This window comes from Pelecanus crispus, chromosome 11 (assembly GCF_030463565.1).
Source record: "Pelecanus crispus isolate bPelCri1 chromosome 11, bPelCri1.pri, whole genome shotgun sequence".
Lineage (NCBI taxonomy): Eukaryota > Metazoa > Chordata > Aves > Pelecaniformes > Pelecanidae > Pelecanus > Pelecanus crispus.
The window spans coordinates 38,487,249-38,505,140 of NC_134653.1; the positions used below are offsets into that span (position 1 = coordinate 38,487,249).

At 47.2% G+C, this 17,892-nt stretch overlaps 1 protein-coding gene across 2 annotated transcripts in view; it reads left to right on the forward strand.

Annotated features, from left to right (window-relative positions):
• Nucleotides 1-17,892, forward strand: part of ARVCF (ARVCF delta catenin family member) — a 171,274-nt gene that overhangs the window by 142,466 nt on the left and 10,916 nt on the right. For both annotated transcript variants that reach the window (XM_075719249.1, XM_075719248.1), the window contains 3 exons: nucleotides 14,473-14,600; nucleotides 15,544-15,694; nucleotides 17,065-17,257. In XM_075719249.1, coding sequence (XP_075575364.1) covers nucleotides 14,473-14,600; nucleotides 15,544-15,694; nucleotides 17,065-17,257 — 472 coding nt within the window. The remainder of the gene's footprint in view (nucleotides 1-14,472; nucleotides 14,601-15,543; nucleotides 15,695-17,064; nucleotides 17,258-17,892) is intronic.

Sequence of the window (17,892 nt, forward strand, 5' to 3'; positions counted from 1 at the left end):
TCAGAATGTGAAGGGACAAGAATAAGATCTAGAGAAAGGATCTGCCTTAACTGGAGTGTCCCCAGTGACCTTTAAACACGTAAGAAATTGGAAGCCTGCATTCCTTGCAAGTGCCGGTTTCCCCGCTCCCCTTTTGGGGATACCTTGCGCGTGGAGTCATAAAACGTGCTAGTGATCACCGCAGAGCACAAAAGGCAACTTGCAGATGAGAGGAGGGATGAGAAGCGTCAAGGATGGCTGAAGTGTTAGCTGCATCGCAGTGTGTTTGGGATTTCTCAAGGAATGAGAAAGAGCGAGCGTTAGGAGCATGAGACCTAATCCCGTTTATTCAATGAGCGCTGCTTCCCAGAGAGTACTTCCCTTCAGGTTAGTGCTACTGTCTGAGACTGGTAAAGGCATGCGTGACTTAGGTTTGGGCAGTAAATTTAAGTTTTGCTTAATAGTTAAGTCCTAACAAGCAGGTCCTTTCCAAATCCTACATACCTGCTTGCTGAAAGCAATGCTGAGATTAGACCCATTGAAATTAAACTGCATTGGTAGTTTTCTGTGTGGCTGGATCCCAGCTTCCCTGAAACGCTTAAAATTTGGTGCCGCTGCCCCTACTGCAGGCTGGAGGCCTATTTCTAGATCCAGCTACGGACTCAGATGGCCCGTGAGAAGCCATCAGGGCATTCATGACACTGCCTTGCATACATGAATGATTAGGAATGGGTATAGGGTGTAGCATGATGGAAATTTCAATACTCTTGAGGAAGTATCTCACCTTATTTACATTTATACTGACCTTTTCAGAGTTTTCTATAGGCATGAACAACCTCCACAGTAAATGCCAGCTTCTGCTTAGAACCTTTTACATGGGTAAAATTTTTAATTGCATAATATTACCATAAGAAGGCGGCATTGAAATTGAAAACTGTCCTAAACAAAGTGGCTGTTGGGTTAGGGATCTTTTCACTCTTTTAATGGCGGTGAAGTGGTTTCAAAGAAACTGTCAGAGTTGCTTTGAGGTAATGTCTGCTGTGGCTTTGTTGTAAAATTTCTCATATGACTTTCTGGTGGTTTGTGAATGCGGGCCATGCCTGTGGGATGGTAAAGATGGGGCCAGGCTGCAGTTGGATGCTGCGTAATGTTCCCCTGTTGCCTCTTGAAAAATGTCTCTGTGCTGCCTCTATTCATTTCAACTTAAGTATCTCATTCATTGCTACAAGCTGGGGCCCCAGTCTTCTTTTTTCTTTTTTTTCCCCTTTTTTCTCCTTTTTCTTCTTTTTTCCTTTTTTCTCCTTTTTCTTCTTTTTTCCTTTTTTTCTTTTTTCTTTTTTCTCTTTTCTGTAACTTGCAAATAGATTTATTTGTGGTTGTAAAATATGTGTGTGTTTGGACATCTAAGGCTTCAGAGAGCTACTTCTCTCCAGATCATGTTGTCTTATGTCACATTTTGGTCCAAATTTAAGTTTTATAGCAAGATCCGTGTTTCCAGGAAACCTATAATTCTATGGGCAAAGCTGGTTTTGTGTCAGTTCGGCCTGTGATTATCAGATATTCAGTCAGTGCATCAAACAGCAGACATGTTACGTTTAATAGAAACTTTCCTGTTTTTCTAAAAGGCTGCAGATGGTTGGCAGAAATGGGGAGAGTACCCCTTCACGCCTTCAGTGCGGTACATCCCAGCGCATCCCAGTTCAGATGAGGGAGGAGCAGCAGCATCTTCTCTTGCCCCTCACCATCTGTAGCCCCTGCCTGGATACAGCGCTTTGAGGATGGGTGGAAAATCTCTGTTCTTGAAGGCATTCAGGTTTCTAGCTTGAATTAAGTACCCAAACACTGTACCTTGAAAACCTGGGCTGTAAGGTCCATTTTTGTTAGAGAAGTTGAAGAAAACCTTCTGTTCATGCTGCTTCCACTCTGGCCTGACATTTATTTGACATTGAAAACATCAAATTCTTTTTCTTGGATGCTTGGGAGATACTTGAATTGCCCGACAGCAGCATAGTGACTGTAATTGAGACAGATTAGAGGCACTGGGCTGCCTTTGGGTGCGTGTGGCAGCTTTCATGAAATGGAGAGAGGAATTGAAACACACTTTTGACTTTGGGAGCTGCAGCAGGAACTAATTAGCAATTTCAGGACACAAACAGGATTGGAGGAAGTGTTTGGGTTGACATATAATAAATTATTTAATAACATGAGGGAGTCTTTCCATATGGCACTTGCTTATAAAAACCCTTATAAAGGCAAGATTGCAGGACCCTGCCTGTAATGAACCAAACAGGCTTCCGATCTCAGTCCTGGTGATTAGGAATCGGTGACCTCTCATTTCTCTAGGCTGACGGGACCTGCTCGCTGCTTCTCAGCTTGGATGCTGATAACCTTTCCCCAAAAAGGTTAGTTGTTTATATCCAAATATTTTCTTCCTGCTGGGAAGTATTTTGGAAGCGTTGGATGTTTCTGCGAGGGTAGATCCACTGGAGAATAGACAGATTTATTCTTCCTTCGTATTTGAGGAATTCAAGCTGGGGAGTTCTGCTGCCCTTCGCTGCCTGAAGCAGATGGGCCTCTAACAAGCAGCTGAATTGATGTGAATAACCAAATACCTGTGTAATGGCTTATGACCATTTATGAGACTTTATATAAAAATCATGATGAGAAGTGGAAGTATAAGTAGACTCGGTGAAGCATGAGTAACCCAGAAAGAAGCTTTCAAATTGGCTTCCAAGCCTAGTTCAGTGTGCGTGAGCTCTGAAAGATTTTGAGTTTTTTCTTGAAGTTTTTCCCCTTGGCGCTGAAGGTAACGCTCGGACAGGATGCGAAGGGGAGAGCCTGACAGGTGCCAGCCCGAGTGGAAAGGCTGCCCGTCCATCCCCGTCTGTCGCGGCTCTGAGCAGCGCCCGTGGCCGATAGACCCAGCGGCTCGTCGGGAGCACGCGGGCTTCCGAACCGGAGCGGAACGTCCCTCAGCAGCAGGACGCTGTTTTGAAGTGCAGTCAGTGGAAACCCCCTGTCGTGGTTTAGCCCCAGCCAGCAACCAAGCACCACGCAGCCGCTCGCTCACCGCCCCTGCCCCGATGGGATGGGGGAGAGAATTGGAGGAGTAAGCGTGAGAAACACTCCTGGGGTGAGATAAGAACAGTTTAATAATTGAAATAAAGTAAAATAGTAATGCTAATAGTAACAGTATAATAATGATAATAATAATAATAATGATATACGAAGCAAGTGATGCACAATGCAGTTGCTCCCCACCCGCCGACCGATGCCCAGCCAGTTCCCAGCAGCGATCGCTGCTCCCCGGCCAACCCCCCCAGTTTCCATACTGCCCATGACGCCGTATGGTATGGAATGGCCCTTGGGGCAGTTGGGATCAACTCTCCTGGCTGTGCCCCCTCCCAGCTTCTTGTGCCCCTGGCAGAGCATGGGAAGCTGAAAAGTCCTTGACTGGCATAAGCAGCACTGAGCAACAACTAAACCATCAGTGTGTTATCAGCATTCTTCTCCTACTAAATCCAAACCACAGCACTGTGCCTGCTGCTAGGAAGAAAATTAACTCTATCCCAGCCGAAACCAGGACACCCCCGTAGTCTCACACCTCACAAAGCAATCCCATTGCGGTAAATTCCCGAGCGATGGAGGGTTTGGTTTTGCCTCGCTGGTTGGGATTCAGTGCCGGCACCCCGGTGCGTGAAGGCGCTGATCCCCCGCGTGCTGCGGGTCCCCCCGCACCTTGGCTCACCGCAGGCCCGGTGAAGAGAAGCAGCATCCATGGAGGTCTGGAGGAGCGTGGCCGCCGCAGCCGGGCCAAGGAGTGGCCGCCCGCCGCAATGCCCCCTCCCCGGCACCAGCCACGCTGCCGAAATGTCTGGTTGCCGCCTTTCCTCGGCTGCAGCTCCGCAGGACCACCTCGCGGGCGCGCGGCTCCCCGGGATCTCCGCCCGCCTGCTGCCGGCGCGGGCAGCTTTGCCCTGCCGAGCTCTGCGGCCCCTCGCCCCTCCGCAGCCCCGCGCGAGCCTTCATTTACGGGCCTGCGTCCCCTGTAAGTCACACAGCCGGGGAGGGCGCGTAGCGGGGCCGTACCCAGCCTCCTGATCAGGGCGTTCCATACGGTCTCTCTCGGAGGTAGGAATAGAATCCTAGAACCATAGAATCGTTCAGGTTGGAAAAGCCCTTTAAGATCATCCAGCCCAACCATTAACCTACACTACCAAGTCCACACTAAACCAACCAAGGGCAGACCAGACTGAACCATGTCCCCAAGTGCCACCTCTGCCCGTTTTTGAACCCCTCCAGGGATGGGGACTCCCCCACCTCTCTGGGCAGCCTGGTCCAATGCTTGAGCACCCTTTCCGTAAAGAAATTTTTCCTAATTTCCAACCTAAACCTCCCCTGGCGCAGCTTGAGCCCATTTCCTCTCGTCCTATCGCTAACTCCGTGGGAGAAGAGCCCAACACCCCCTCCCTGCCCCCTCCTGCCAGGAGCTGCAGAGCGATCAGGTCTCCCCTCAGCCTCCTCTTCTCCAGGCTGAACACCCCCAGCTCCCTCAGCCGCTCCCCACCAGCCCTGTGCTCCAGAAAGAAGATACTTCAGAGGCCTGCAGAGGTGAGGAAGAGTTTTCTCTGCTTTTTCCACCCTTCTTGCATAACCCAGTACTTAATGTCTGAGGGCGTGTGGATATTTCAACTGAATTAAGTATTACCGCGTAGGGGTGGTTTTTATTTTGCCGCGCAGCTGTCTTTTGTAGTGTTTCTTCCCCTCGTCTGTGCTTCCCTACTTGCTGGAGTTTTCTGACAGTACGTTTATAAAGCTGTTCAACATCTAAACAGTTCTGAATAATGTCAGAATCTTTTCAATAAAGTAAATTTACTTAAGTGGCATCTGGAGCCAAGGACTAACGCACGATTCCTTTTGCAGTAAGCTTTTCTCTGCAGACAGGTTTCTACTGCTGAGCTGGGAGGAAGCTAAAAGCTCGTGAGCTTCCTGGAGCCAAAGCAGCTGATTGGCATCAGGAACTGCAAAGCTGAGTTTTACGGGGGCTCGAGGCCAAAAAAGGGCCATTTGGAACACATGATCCTTAGTTAAACGCACACAAAAGACCAGAGGAAAGAAAATTGTTAGGTGCGGGCAGGCACAAGTCGAAGGAAGGAGTCCCTTAACAGTGCTCTTGATTTTCAGTGATGACTCTAGTTCTGAGGCGTTTTTGTGTTACGAGGCTCTTGGAGTTGTTGATAAGATACTAACAGCAACATGTTGTGTTTTATTACTGGACATAGCTGTGGTGTGATTTTGGTTTTTTTTTTTAATGGGCTTTCCTTCAGGGAGTCGCTCAGTATCTCTCTCTTTATTAAACACATTTTATACAGTAAGCTCAAACCTTGTGATGGTTGGGCTGGACAATTAGGCATCTGCGCGAGTAACAGCAGTGAAAAGAGTCTGTCTTAGGTTTCAGGTCTGTTCAGCTGCATCGTGTGGCAGCTACGATCAGAAAAGCAGTAGCAGGCTTTACTGAGCTGTATGTGGGGTTTGTAAGGAAAATGCTTTTACCTGGCTTTGTTTTTTTTCAGTTTCAGAAAAAGTCCCTGAAAACCCACATGTTCTGTCATGTATACATGAATGTACAGTTGTAAAACCACATGTGTTTATATAATGTGAAAAGTAATACTTTTCCTCAAGTTCCCAATCCTTATTAGCTTTGCCAGCCATCTATTCCTTTTGTTCCTTCGGGAACGCTTAGCTAAACGGAAAAGACTTGCAATACGCTCCAAAAAGCAGTGAATTCAAGCCCTGCCAAGGCAGAGAGTAAGCAAGTTCCAGCCTAGAGATTCCTCCATTTAAAAGGCTTCCCCATGAAGAAGAGGGGTCCATTTTCACACCTGCTTGTATCAAACGAGGCTTTCTGTAGCGTCGCCTCGTTACTGCGCCTTTCCAGAGCTGCAAGTGGGGAAGGATCTTTGGCAGCGCTGTGGATCTGGGTTATGGTGGCATCCCCAGGTGGTGTTGGCTTGTGCTTGCAGCTCTGGGGACGGTACGTTGACACCTCCCTGAGCTTCTGCGTCTTCTACCGGTGTAACCGGCCCAAACGCCGGCGGCAGACAAGCCAGACGGGCCGGGCAGCGTTCTTATTTCTAGCGTGGATTGTGCAGTGCTTGCAGCCGCTATCTGTGGCTGAAAAGGAGGGCTGACAAAACAGAGCTGTGTGGTGCCGCGCGGGAGGAGAGACCCTTCAGGGCATGCGAGCGATCACCAAGCACTGCCATCTGGGTCCTTTCAGAGAGGAGAAGGAAAACAAGCCAGTTGTGTGTAATTCTGGACCCTGGCAGAGGCCGGAACAGGGGTGTCAGAAGCACCCATGGCCAATCGTAGCAGCAGCAGCGCTGAGATCTAGCAGAGTAAGCGTGGACGTTTGACCTTGCGCTGCTGTTCCGATATTCCTGCTGTGTAGCAGGCAGCATCTGCAAATTCAGGTTTTCCCTCCCAGGGAAACATAACATGATCGATGACATGCTTACTGTTGATCTTGTGCGCGCAGGCCAAATTGCTGTCTGTTTAAGAAGTCCCGCGTGCCGTGCACATCGTCGCTGTGCCCAGCATCCTTTCGGTGTCAGCTGGTAGGGGCATGCGTCCAACCCGAAAGCCGCAGGCAGAGGCTTCCCTGGTGGCAGCAAGCAAGGCTGCCCGCATGGAGCAGCATTTGCAGAGCTGCTCTCCTAGCACATTGATCCACTGCCAGCGAGATCACCAGCATGATAAGCCTAATCCGTCTTTTGTCTTAAAACACTGTAGTGATTGAGAGGAGACTAAATGACAACCGGTAGGACTACCACGGACACAGAATTTCTCCAGGCAAGAGAGTGTTCGCCCCTAGGTGAGAGTCTCGGGTGCCTGAGCTGCCAGCAGTGCAGTGCCCTTGCACGCCTAGCAATGTCACGCTGCGGAACCCTGCAGCGCTGGCAGACCTTTGGTGCAAATTAGTTTCCTATTTGCTTGTGTACGTGAGCCAGGATTTTGAACCAAGTCCCGTTTTGAGATTTTGCGGTGGTGACGCGGGGCCTGGAGTGCGTTCTGGGGGCTTGCAAGCACCATGGTGAGCAGGTTGTGGGAGAAGGGGAGCCTGTACCCCCACACAGATTGTGTTTGGTATGTAGCTCACGAAGCAGAGACTCCGGTGTGCGTTCTGTGTGTGTGAGAGAGGGAGAGGATGTTACTTAACGTTTCATTTTAGATACAGATTGCATTTCAAACAGACTTGCTTTTGGAATAACATGATTGTCCTGCTCCCTTTAAAAGAAAATGCGTTCAGTTATCACTGTGAAGTAAACAAAAATAACTTTGGAACGGAGAAACTGGCGAGAGAGCAAGTGTTAACATTTCATGTAGTGAGTCTCCAAGGTCAGTGCAAGTCTTGCGGGGCTGGGCTAAAGGAAGCCGTTCACACGAACCATCCATTCTGATCATTCAGCCAAAGGGCTTAATGCTAACTTTGGGTCCAAAGCGTTTTTACTTGTAACAATGGTGTTTCTCAAAAGCAAACAAAAAACGCTGCCAAAGGTGACCTACAAATGCTTGAACGTGCCGCAGCCCACCCGCGTGCCTCCTCTCCCTCTCAGCAGGGACCCTCAGCAGCTCTCCCTTCCCTGCCCAAGCCTGGCTGCCTTCAGGAGCAGGGGAGCGCGCGTTCCCCTCCTGAACCAGCAGCTTGGGTGGTGCTCTAGTTATCTGCAGCAACATGCAGATCCTTATTAAGTACTGGTCCTCCAGAGCCTTCGCTGCTCCTGACTAGCGAGCAGAGGAGAGAAGGTTGTTAGCGGAACGTCTCCAGTTGCCAAGAGACTTCGCTGCGTATGCTTGAAAAAAAGCCTTTGTTACTGGGCAGCGTGTCAAATGCTGTTGGGAGAAACGCTGCTTGCAGGGCCTTTGGAAAGGGAGGACTGTATTAGCTTTAAAATGTCTGCTCACAGAAGACAGAAGTACTGGAACTCGCACAAGGTCAAAATGGGTCACGTTTAATTGAGCCATCTCTTTGTTGCATTGCATATTCTTTGGGTATAGATGGAATATAACCAACCTCTTACAAAGCACTGTCGCTAAGAGAAGTTACCTTGATGACAGCTTGTGGAGCTTGGGAAATGTAAAGAGTAGTTGAAACAGCAAAAGACAGTTTGCTTTCCCAGGCATCCTTATTTCTCCTGCACTGCCTTGGCCCCCCATTTCCTTTCCTTGCTGCCTTTCTGTCTTCCCTGCGATCAGCCTAGCTCCTTGTGTTGGATTTTGCATGCCTCCATGCTTGGTAGTGCCGGTGACATTCCTGTTGCATCCTTTGGGGCGGGAGCTTGCTTCCCATTTTAACTAGCGTGCCGTTGTTCTTTAATTGTGGGAGTTTGTGGTAAACCGGGACGAGTTTATGTAATTTTGTGTGTGAATTAGTAGATCAGTTGGAAAGGTCACACACTATGGTGTTCATTTTCTAAATAGAAAAACTCCTCTTAAACATTCCCTCGAGCCTGATTTGAGTCTCGTGTGTCCCGCGTTATTCCGGCTGTTCTTTCCAATGCTATTCAAAGGCTGTTCTCTCTGCCTTCAGAGCTCCCGCTCAGTGGTGGATGCTGCATTCTTGATTGAATCTCTGCGGTAAGCGTAATACCTGTCCTGACTTGTGCTGTACCCTGAACTGAAAGCTGTAGGGACTGTTCAGAACTTTCCAGCTATTATTTCTTCTTCCTTCGTTGCAGAAGTTTGCAATGCGTCTGTTGTATGACACTCAGTATTCTACGTGTATCTGCGTCGAGCCGCATCCCCCATCGATGATGCCAAGCGTTTGGCTCTGTCGGAGCTGGCTGTGTTTTCGCTACTGTTAAGCCTTTCAATTAGAAGAATCTTGCAAGTTTATGTTGGCATTCAAGCTGCTTTGTGCACCGGGCGCTGAAGCAGAGCACACAGATGGAATCACGCTGATGGGTCGGGTTTTTTAAGGATGCGATTACTGTTTTCATAAAAGTACCCAGCGGCCCCCCCCGCCTTCGGTGGGGTTTTTCACGTAGCCTGTTAGAAAACTATACCGCGGGGTGAGGCGTCCCTGGAAGGGGAGGGCTGAACTGCTGCGCTGGTTTGCTGCTTGCATGTTCTGAAAACGTTGCTGTAGCAAGTAATTCTGAACTCTGGCTTTACAACCGTTCGACTTGCAAACCACGAGCTGCGCAGGCTGTAATGAAGTTACCAGCCTGTTGTCGGCAGAGGGCAGGAGTCCAAGGGCTGTGGAGCTTTTCTTCCTTGCAGAATGAAATTGTTCGTTTCTTTCACTGACGTGATTCTTTACTTTTTTTTTTTTCCCCCTTTTCTTTTCTTTTTTGTTCTGGCTCATAGCTTCCTAGTTGCTTAGGGAGCTGCTTTCTTACTCTACAAAGTCTTGTTAGCGTATGACCTTGGGGAGAAGTTGCAGCGTGGCTCCTCTCGCTCCATCTGCCGGCAGCCGTCCCGTCTCGTGCTGGGAAGCGGCCGGCCACCTTGGCCAGTGGGGTGGCTCCGTACGGGCACGGCAGCCCTTGAACTTCCGTTCCTGGTCGGCACCCCCTCGGCGTGGGCCTGGGGTGCACCTCCTGCTTTAGTTTCAGCCCAAAAGGAGTCCGGGTGGTGCTGCCGCTTGCCTGTGTTGGGAACCGAAGTGCAGTAAGTGGGAAATTCGCTTAAGAACTGGTCTGGGTCAAAACGCTAGTGTAAATATGCCCATGAACACTGCAAGAATCAGTAGCTATTGGGGTTCATTTTAGTCTTTTTTTTTTTTTTTTTTTTTTTTTTTTCCCTGTCCTAGGGCTAGGGGTTTTTTCATTTTTCCTACAGTGTTGCCAGCATCCCTCTGACTTTATATGGAATTGCATCTTTTTAAACAGCAACCCAGAGTTTTTGTAGGGATAGAAGATGAAGCAGCACATTTCTCCTACAGCAGCAGGAGGACTCTCATCCGACCAGTAGCCACATGTATATAATTTTCCATGCCTGTAGGGGGAGAATAAATCCTAAATGGGATGGGTGGTGAAGGGGAATAGATTTGGCACCCTTGCTCCAAAGAGAATTGTCTGACTTCGGGGTTCAGCTGGCATATCAGAGATAGGCACCTGGTGCAATATTTTATGCTATTGCCAGAATGTAGCTAAGTACAGGCACAGGCTCAGCATTGCCGAGGTGAAAGCAGATAGGTTTGTGGAGGAGATAATCCAGGAGCTGCTGCATCATTCTCAGCATGGGGACGGAGGGTTGAATGGATCGAGATGGCTAATCACCCCCCGTTAATTCCGCAGGTGTTTTCTGTTCAGGATTGAAATTGCCGTCTTTGCTGTCACTGCTCTGTGGGCAAATAAAGGATAATCCACTTGGCACCTCCTGGTAGCCTGAACTTCACACTGAACAAATCCATTTGCCAATTTTGAGCAGCCCTGCTGCAAAGAAGCTCATCTTCCTTTTTTCAGAAAGATGAGACTACAGCATGTTGGTGAAGATGACTAACGTGGAAGACCTTCCTTTGTGTACACACTCATGCCATTAGCTGGGAGGAATGCCTAGATGCTGTAAAATGTCTGACACTCACAATGACATCAGTGTCCGAGGCATTTTCCGTTTCCCTAAAAGACAAAAGCTAATAAAGCGAACTTGTTTACTTTGCTTTCTGCAATGAAAAAAGCAATAAATGACTTATCCTCACGCTTTTCCAGGAGGAAGCAGTGTAGACTGCAACTCAGCACAAATCCATAACCGATGGAAAAGTCTCGTTTATTCCAGGAGAAATTATCTTTTTAAGAGCAGTGCTGAAGCTGGGCTATAGTTAAAACAGCTTTTTAAAGAAAAAGAAAAATAGTGGATGTTTTTCTCATTTGATGTATTACCTATCGCTAATGATGCTCTTTTCTCGTTTTCCATTTAAAAAATGGACATAAGCAATTAGCTGTATATTGCACAAAAGTAGCATTACCTGAAAAAATAATTAAGATGATCTTGAAATTAAGGAAATCAGTGTTGAAGAGAAGCAGGTGCTTAATGGAGGTGAGACCAGCTGTGCTTCCCAGGAATGTGCTTGAAGCGCTTCATGGAAAAACGTGAGGCCTCCACAGAACACTGGAAGGAAATTTATAATAATTCAGACAAATTGCATCCTATAAATAGCAGAGCTGGATTCATTAGGACAGGAGGCAGATGGAGAAAATACAAAACTTGTTTGTTTCTTTTTAAGGGACCATAACGCTTATGAAAAGTGTCAGCTTGCTGTCAATGAGGGAAAAACCCTCGGGTGCAGCAGCAACGTTCTCGCTGTTAGGTTCTCGTCTCTGCTAATGAGCAGCCATCCACGAGGGGCTTTCATAACACTTTGTTTTAGCCACTCTGGCCTGCCTTTTCTGGCGCAGAAGTGCTGCCGCGTGGGAAGCGTGCAGCAGGTGAGGAGGGGAGGGGTGCACGTGTGGCGCGTAGCGCTTGCTAACTCTGCGTAAAACAGATGCGAGTGGGGCAGAGGCGTAAACGTAGCTGGAAAGCGGGGATGTGCGGAGCGAGGCGAGAATCACGCACCGAACTGGCTCAGGGGTTATGCCCCAAAGCAGAAATGTGCTGGTAATTGCTAGCGGAAATGCTGTGAATTATTGAAGAGAGAAGGTGAAGACATTTTTGAGATGCTCTTACACTAGTAAGCAGGAAAACGGCGAGGCTTTCGTGCGTGAAGAGAAGTAATGTCAGCAAGGGGGTGGGAGGTGCGTGACTGGAATGCAGCTCTGTCCGCAGGAGGCGGGCGGAGGCGAGAGGGTCGCTGCGTCTCCGTGTTCGAACGCAGTGAGGTGCTGCGAAGAGGAGCGTCCGCCCAAGAAGGAACGTACGGACCGACAGAAAGGGCACGTTGTAGCCTGCGCTTAAACAACAGGAGAGGGTGAGCGTGTGGGGCTGTTTCCAAGCGTGCCGAAATTACGACTAGGCGCTTCAGAACAGCCGTCGGAGAAGGCTGAACAATGGCATACTGTTCAGCCACAGGCAAGCCTCAGCCCTCACACAGAGGTGGTGAATGTTCTGTATGAGTATTATCTGTTAATGAGCCTGCCTCCATCTCTTTTGCTGACCTGATTTACATTTCAGCAAAGCTTCCTTGAAAGATAACAGTGTCAAAATTCCAGTGAGCTATCCTAAGAGATTTTTGAAGTATTAGTGTTCAGGAAAGGAATACGGCACGCTTATCAGGCAGCCGTGTTTTTTCTTGAGGAGTTCTTAGATTGCCAATTCACCTTGTGAAGTGGCAGAGGAACAAGGCGGTATAAAGGCTGTACTGGAGTCAGGTAATCACAGACTTACTCAAGGAATGGAGAAAAGCTATACAACTGTTCGTGCTTCACGTATTAAGTAAGTACAGTTTTTCTCAGCATTCAATATAGAGGGCAATGATCCCCACGCAAGAAGACGACATTGGAGAAGAGGAAAGCAAGTGGTATGGATTGGCAGGATGCCTTTGGGGATGGCCATCTGTTGCAGCTTGCGCGTATCTGTAGGGCGTCGTGTAGCAAGCAAGTGGTGGCGTTAAAACCGGTCACGGCCACGGAGCAGCTCAGCTAGCCCGCCGCCTGAGAAGAGTGCAGGCGTGCTGGGGCGGGTGCGAGAAGCTGAGCAGGGACAGTATGAGCCAGCACCTGGGAGCTCATGGATCCTCACACGTAGATCAGTTTTTTGGTATGGACCACAGAAACCCTTGGCTGATGAAGTGTGTTTTCTTGCTTTCAGTGGGATAAATAAGCCCTGTATATCCAGGGGGTTAACATGGCCTGTGTGTATGGGTGGTGTTATACAAGGTTTAAAGCATTGAGTTCCGAGATCGTGACTCGCATAGTCCCACAGCAATAACTAGTGTGAAAACTGTGGAGAAACAGTTAGATTTGAAGTGTAAGGCTTTAATTTCAGAAAGTCTTTAGCAACGGAGAATTTTTAAAGGAAAAAATTGATAGGATATCCACTTGATAGGATAGCATTGTTCAGTTTTCTTGCTTCTGGGTTTGATCTGAGATGTCTGATACACGATCGTCTGTGATACGTGCCAAAAAACATGTACATGAGAGATGGGTGATTTTGAAGAGAAGGTACTGAAGTGAGGAAGTGATTTATGTTTGTAGGTTTCCTGTCTGGTTAGTGGAAAACTTGCTTTGAATTATGCTACACTAGTAGGACAGCATCTTGTTATGTGGAAAACATTATTTTCATGTGTAAAAATAATTTTTAAAAAAGTTCTGCTCAAAACAAGCTTCAAATTCATCTTTGCCTAGGCTCATTCACACCTTTATGCATTCTTTCATGTTGTGATTTTCCCAAAATCCTTCCCTAGGTAATGCGTGCTGAACTTTATTTAGTGCAAACACCCCAAAAGCCACCAATCCAGAAATACATTCCAGCGACAGGGACTGCAGATGAGTCTGTGTTGACCAGAGGTTGCTTGTGCCTACCTGTACTCACCAAGACACTTCAGGGGACTTAGTTTTTTAATCTGAGCAGCACCATGATCTTTGAGATCGTGTTTGTCCGGCAAGTTCTTTTATCTGGATGTTTGCACGCTCTTCCCTCATCGATGCAGTGTGTCATGCCACACTTAGTGAAGAAAGATAGGTAAAAATGGCTTCAAAATATGCAACAACTTGGAATGATGAAGGTCTTGCCTAAGATCCCCTTTTTAATGTGGGTAGATGGATAAATCCTAACCTTTTAGATGAGGAAGTTCAGGCACGGATGCTGCTGTCAGTTACTCGGCATCACAAAAGGAAATCTGTGGCAGAGCTGGGAATAGTTCTCATTCCCGTCGTGTTTAAACTGCAAAGCTGATCTGGTGACTCTGGGGATATTGAGTTAACGTGTGTGTCTGTCGCAGTCTCCCACTGTGGTACGGTGCCGGTGTATTTCTTTACCTAATAGTTGAACTGGAGTCAACGTGTCTCCCTGCCCCTACCAGCTGGGGATTATACCACTTTGACATTTTGCATCTTTCTTCTATCACCCAGGTGCGAGGAGGGGGTGGCCGGTACAGCTGTGTAGCTTGCTCTCTCTGGCCCTGTTGCTTGTGTCTGTAAAGGTACTGAGATAGATTCGAATGAAAACAGGAGTGCCAGGTGAATTTGCAACCCAATCTAGAGATGCAAAGTAAGAATTGTTGCAGGCAAAAATTGTCTCTTGTCACCTCATTATTACACACGTATACTCAGCCTGCTAGGCAGCATATAGCATAGCAGAGATTTCAGAAAGAATTGTCAACCTGACGCCAATCACAGGAACCTTCAGCCCAGCTGAATGTCCTGTGCATGAGTTACCGTGTGCAGCATTTTCAACAGCTGTGGATAAAACGTCCTGGACGTGGCAGAAGCCCTTCTTCCTGTGGGGTAGCTTTCTCTTGGCTGTTCTTACGTGCGATTAAATAAAGGTATGTTATGTGTTTATTCATACGTTGCCTTCTGTGCTTCTGTTCTCCTCTTGCCCCACCTGCAGGCTTTGAATTACTGTACCAGCCAGATGTGGTCCGACTGTACCTCTCCATCCTCACCGAAAGTCAGAACTTCAACACTCTGGAAGCTGCAGCAGGGGCTTTGCAGAATCTCAGTGCTGGCAACTGGACGGTGAGTGCAGTCTACTCTTTAGCCTCTTTCGTTTCCTTTGTGTAAGTAAAGAATAAAGCTGTGTCCCATTATACCTGTGCTGTTACTTCGAGCATTTACACCTCCTTTAAAGAGGAAGGAGGTGGGAATGCCAAAGAAATTACTGCCATCTTATTTGCCCACTTAAGATGTTTTGCATCTTTGGGACCAATGGTGTTTACATAGTGGAAGTGTCAGTGAGCTCATGATGATTTAACCACGAGCAGGTTTTACTACTTAAACCACTGAACCATTGCTTCGTCCATTCAGAAAAGCCTGTTGCTAGATGATTAAGTGTCCTGAATACTTAATTCATCGGATTGTCAGATTGCTCGAGAAACTGCACTCCAAAGTGTCCTCTGATATCCTACCTGAAGCATCCCCTGCACTGATCAGGCAGTTCTCTCAAAGGTACGCCTGATCGCTTCTAGAACCGGACGGCAAAGTGGGACTGATCAGCAGGGTGGTGCTTCACAGCTGTCTTGAATACAGTTTATTTTAAAATCAATCATGAAACAGAATAAAAGCATGAAATTGGAGGTGGGGGACGATAACAGATGCTTTGGATGCTTTACTGTTCCCTTCAAATGACCTCTTTTTTCCTAATCCAGAGGGATGTGATTTCACACTGAGGTGTGTACAGAACAGATGCTGGCGGATGATGCTCCTGCTTTCTGTTTCTGTCCTCTTTCCCCAGCAGTTTGCTAAGCTGTAGGATGAGCTTCTACATCCTTTCTTCCTTGGTGCTTGATGAACTTGAATGATGGGTTAAGTTATAGATGTATCAGCACACACAACCTAACTAGTCTTTGCCGGGAAAAAAATGAATTACAGCACTGAAAGAAATGCCAGGGGCAAGGAAAGGGCAGGTTTATGAACTCACAATACTTTGTGTTGTTTCTTTTCCCTTGTGTGTTCTGATCAGTGGTCCACGTACATCCGTGCAACAGTGCGGAAGGAGAGAGGCTTGCCAGTGCTTGTGGAGCTGCTCCAGTCCGACTCTGACAAGGTTGTGAGGGCTGTGTCTATTGCCCTGAGAAACCTTTCCATGGATCGTCGCAATAAAGATCTTATAGGTATCTTCTGCACTTTTCTAACCAGGCTGGGATCTTGGATACCCTTAGAGACCTCACATTTTCTGTCACTTGTGTTGAGGATCCATTTCGTATGCCGTTTCCATCCACGCTATCTAAGATTACTCTGTAGCCACCAAGTGGAAGGCTGTCATCTCAGAATGTATTTCCAGCCCATTCAAACAAGACGTGGGTTGAGGGAAATCTCTAACTCTGGAGTAAAAACAGATGTAGATTTTTGCAGGAGCGGGGGGTATGCGTAGGTGTGCAGAGGACTGGGTGGGTTGAGGTTTCTTGTCTCTTCCTTGGCTCCTGCTGACATGGCACTTGTGCTGCTAGTCGCACGTGGTGGTTACAGAGACGTTGCTCCTTAGGCCTGCTGTTTAGATTAGAGTGGGACTCTCGCCCTTGGCATGCTAAGCTAACCTGGGGAAGTGCAGCGGGCTCCAAAGTTGTCCCTTTTTTCTCGCTTCCTGCTTCCCTTCTCATCCTTTTGCATGGTAGTTGCTTGTAGAAGCTGGACACCGAACAACTTATTCTTCTTCAGATTAGTTCTTCAGCAGGGCTCGCTAGCTCCTGTCCAAGGGGGTAAATAAGCATTCACCTGCCCATAAGCAGGAATTGGAAAGATTCAGCTGTGAGTTGAGTTTTCCTCCAGATGCCTCTGTATTTTACTGATGCATTTGTTTAAACTATGACCTTGTCAGGCCAGGAAATATTGGTCACATGTTTAGGGCCATCATCCAAGTTGATACTAACAAATAGCAAGGTGGGATTCTGTCTTAATGCCTCAGGTTCTTTTTGTAATAGTTCAGAGGTGTAGCTAGGCAAATGGTACAGATGGACACCTGGGAGTGATAAACTCTGGACTCCTTGTTTTTTCTCCAGTACTATACACTGAGAAGGCTAACTGCACCCAGGAGGAGATACTCGTACCTTTGCTGGGGGAAGGTTAATAAATGCATGGCTGCACACCTTGCCCCAGAAGACCTATTACAAGGCTAAGTTGAGTAAGCCATGTGCGTGTATTAGCATGAATATGTGGCATTAGCAGCAGCTACTGGATGCTTTTTGCCTCAGGCATTGTGAAGTATGATAGATGCTGGCTGTAAAATTCTCAATAAAGATTGCTTATTCTTTTTCCCTCAATACCTTTTAGCGTTCATGATGGAGGAGTTTGTCTTGGGTATCAACTCTCAATCACCTTGAAATAATGAATGATAAATACACCGTTAGGTTACAGTCTTGCGGTTCAAAACACATGCATTATAAAGTTTTTTTGACCTGGCAAACACCGTTGAGTTTTATCATTCAGGATGGGAAGCTGAAATTATTATTAGGGCTGACTAATGATATCTTTTCCCCTTATCTAGGTAGCTATGCCATGGGTGAGCTGGTAAGAAATTTGCCCAGCAGGCAGCAGAGATCTGCAAAGAACCTGGAAGAGGATACAGTGGTTGCGGTATTGAATACCATCCATGAAATCATTACTGACAGCTCGGAAAATGCAAGGTCTCTGATCCAGACACAGGGCATTCAGAAGCTGGTAGCTATCAGCAAGTCAAGGTAAGTGACCGTTGAAAGCAAAATGCATAAGAACTCGCTACAAACACAAAAATGTCGCTCCAAACAGCAGCTTCTGCTTTGTGAAAGTATTCAAGCATCCTAACCTTTCAGAGCCTTTAATTTCAGAGCAATTAATAATATATACGCAGTAAAAACAGTCAGCACCTTTAATAGGTTTACTTGATTAAAAAACACGTTAATTGAGTAGTTACTCCAGTCATGTTAAGACATGATCTCTCCTTGTCAGCTACATCTCAGTACCATGTATGCATTTAGCAGGCATCATTTGCAGTGAAACCGTGATCTTTATTTTTAGTGTGGGAGGCCTTTTTCCTGTGGCAGCGTTCCATTCCTGGAATGCCAGTGATGAAATCTGTTTCTTTTGAGTAAAATGGTTAATGATGTGCAGTAATCATTCTGGCGGAAGGGCTGCTGGTGGTAATTTGAAGTGACGAATTTTCACTCTGCAGTTCTGTTGAAAACTGTGTTCTGACTGCTTTAGAGAAAAGCTTGTTCCGTATCGTTCAGCCAGTTAGATGTTACAGGTGTGTTTTCAGCAAACTTTTGGGAGAGTAGCTGAAGACTTCATTGGGTTGCATTGTTATGAAATATGAAAGCCAACCAAGAATCTAGCC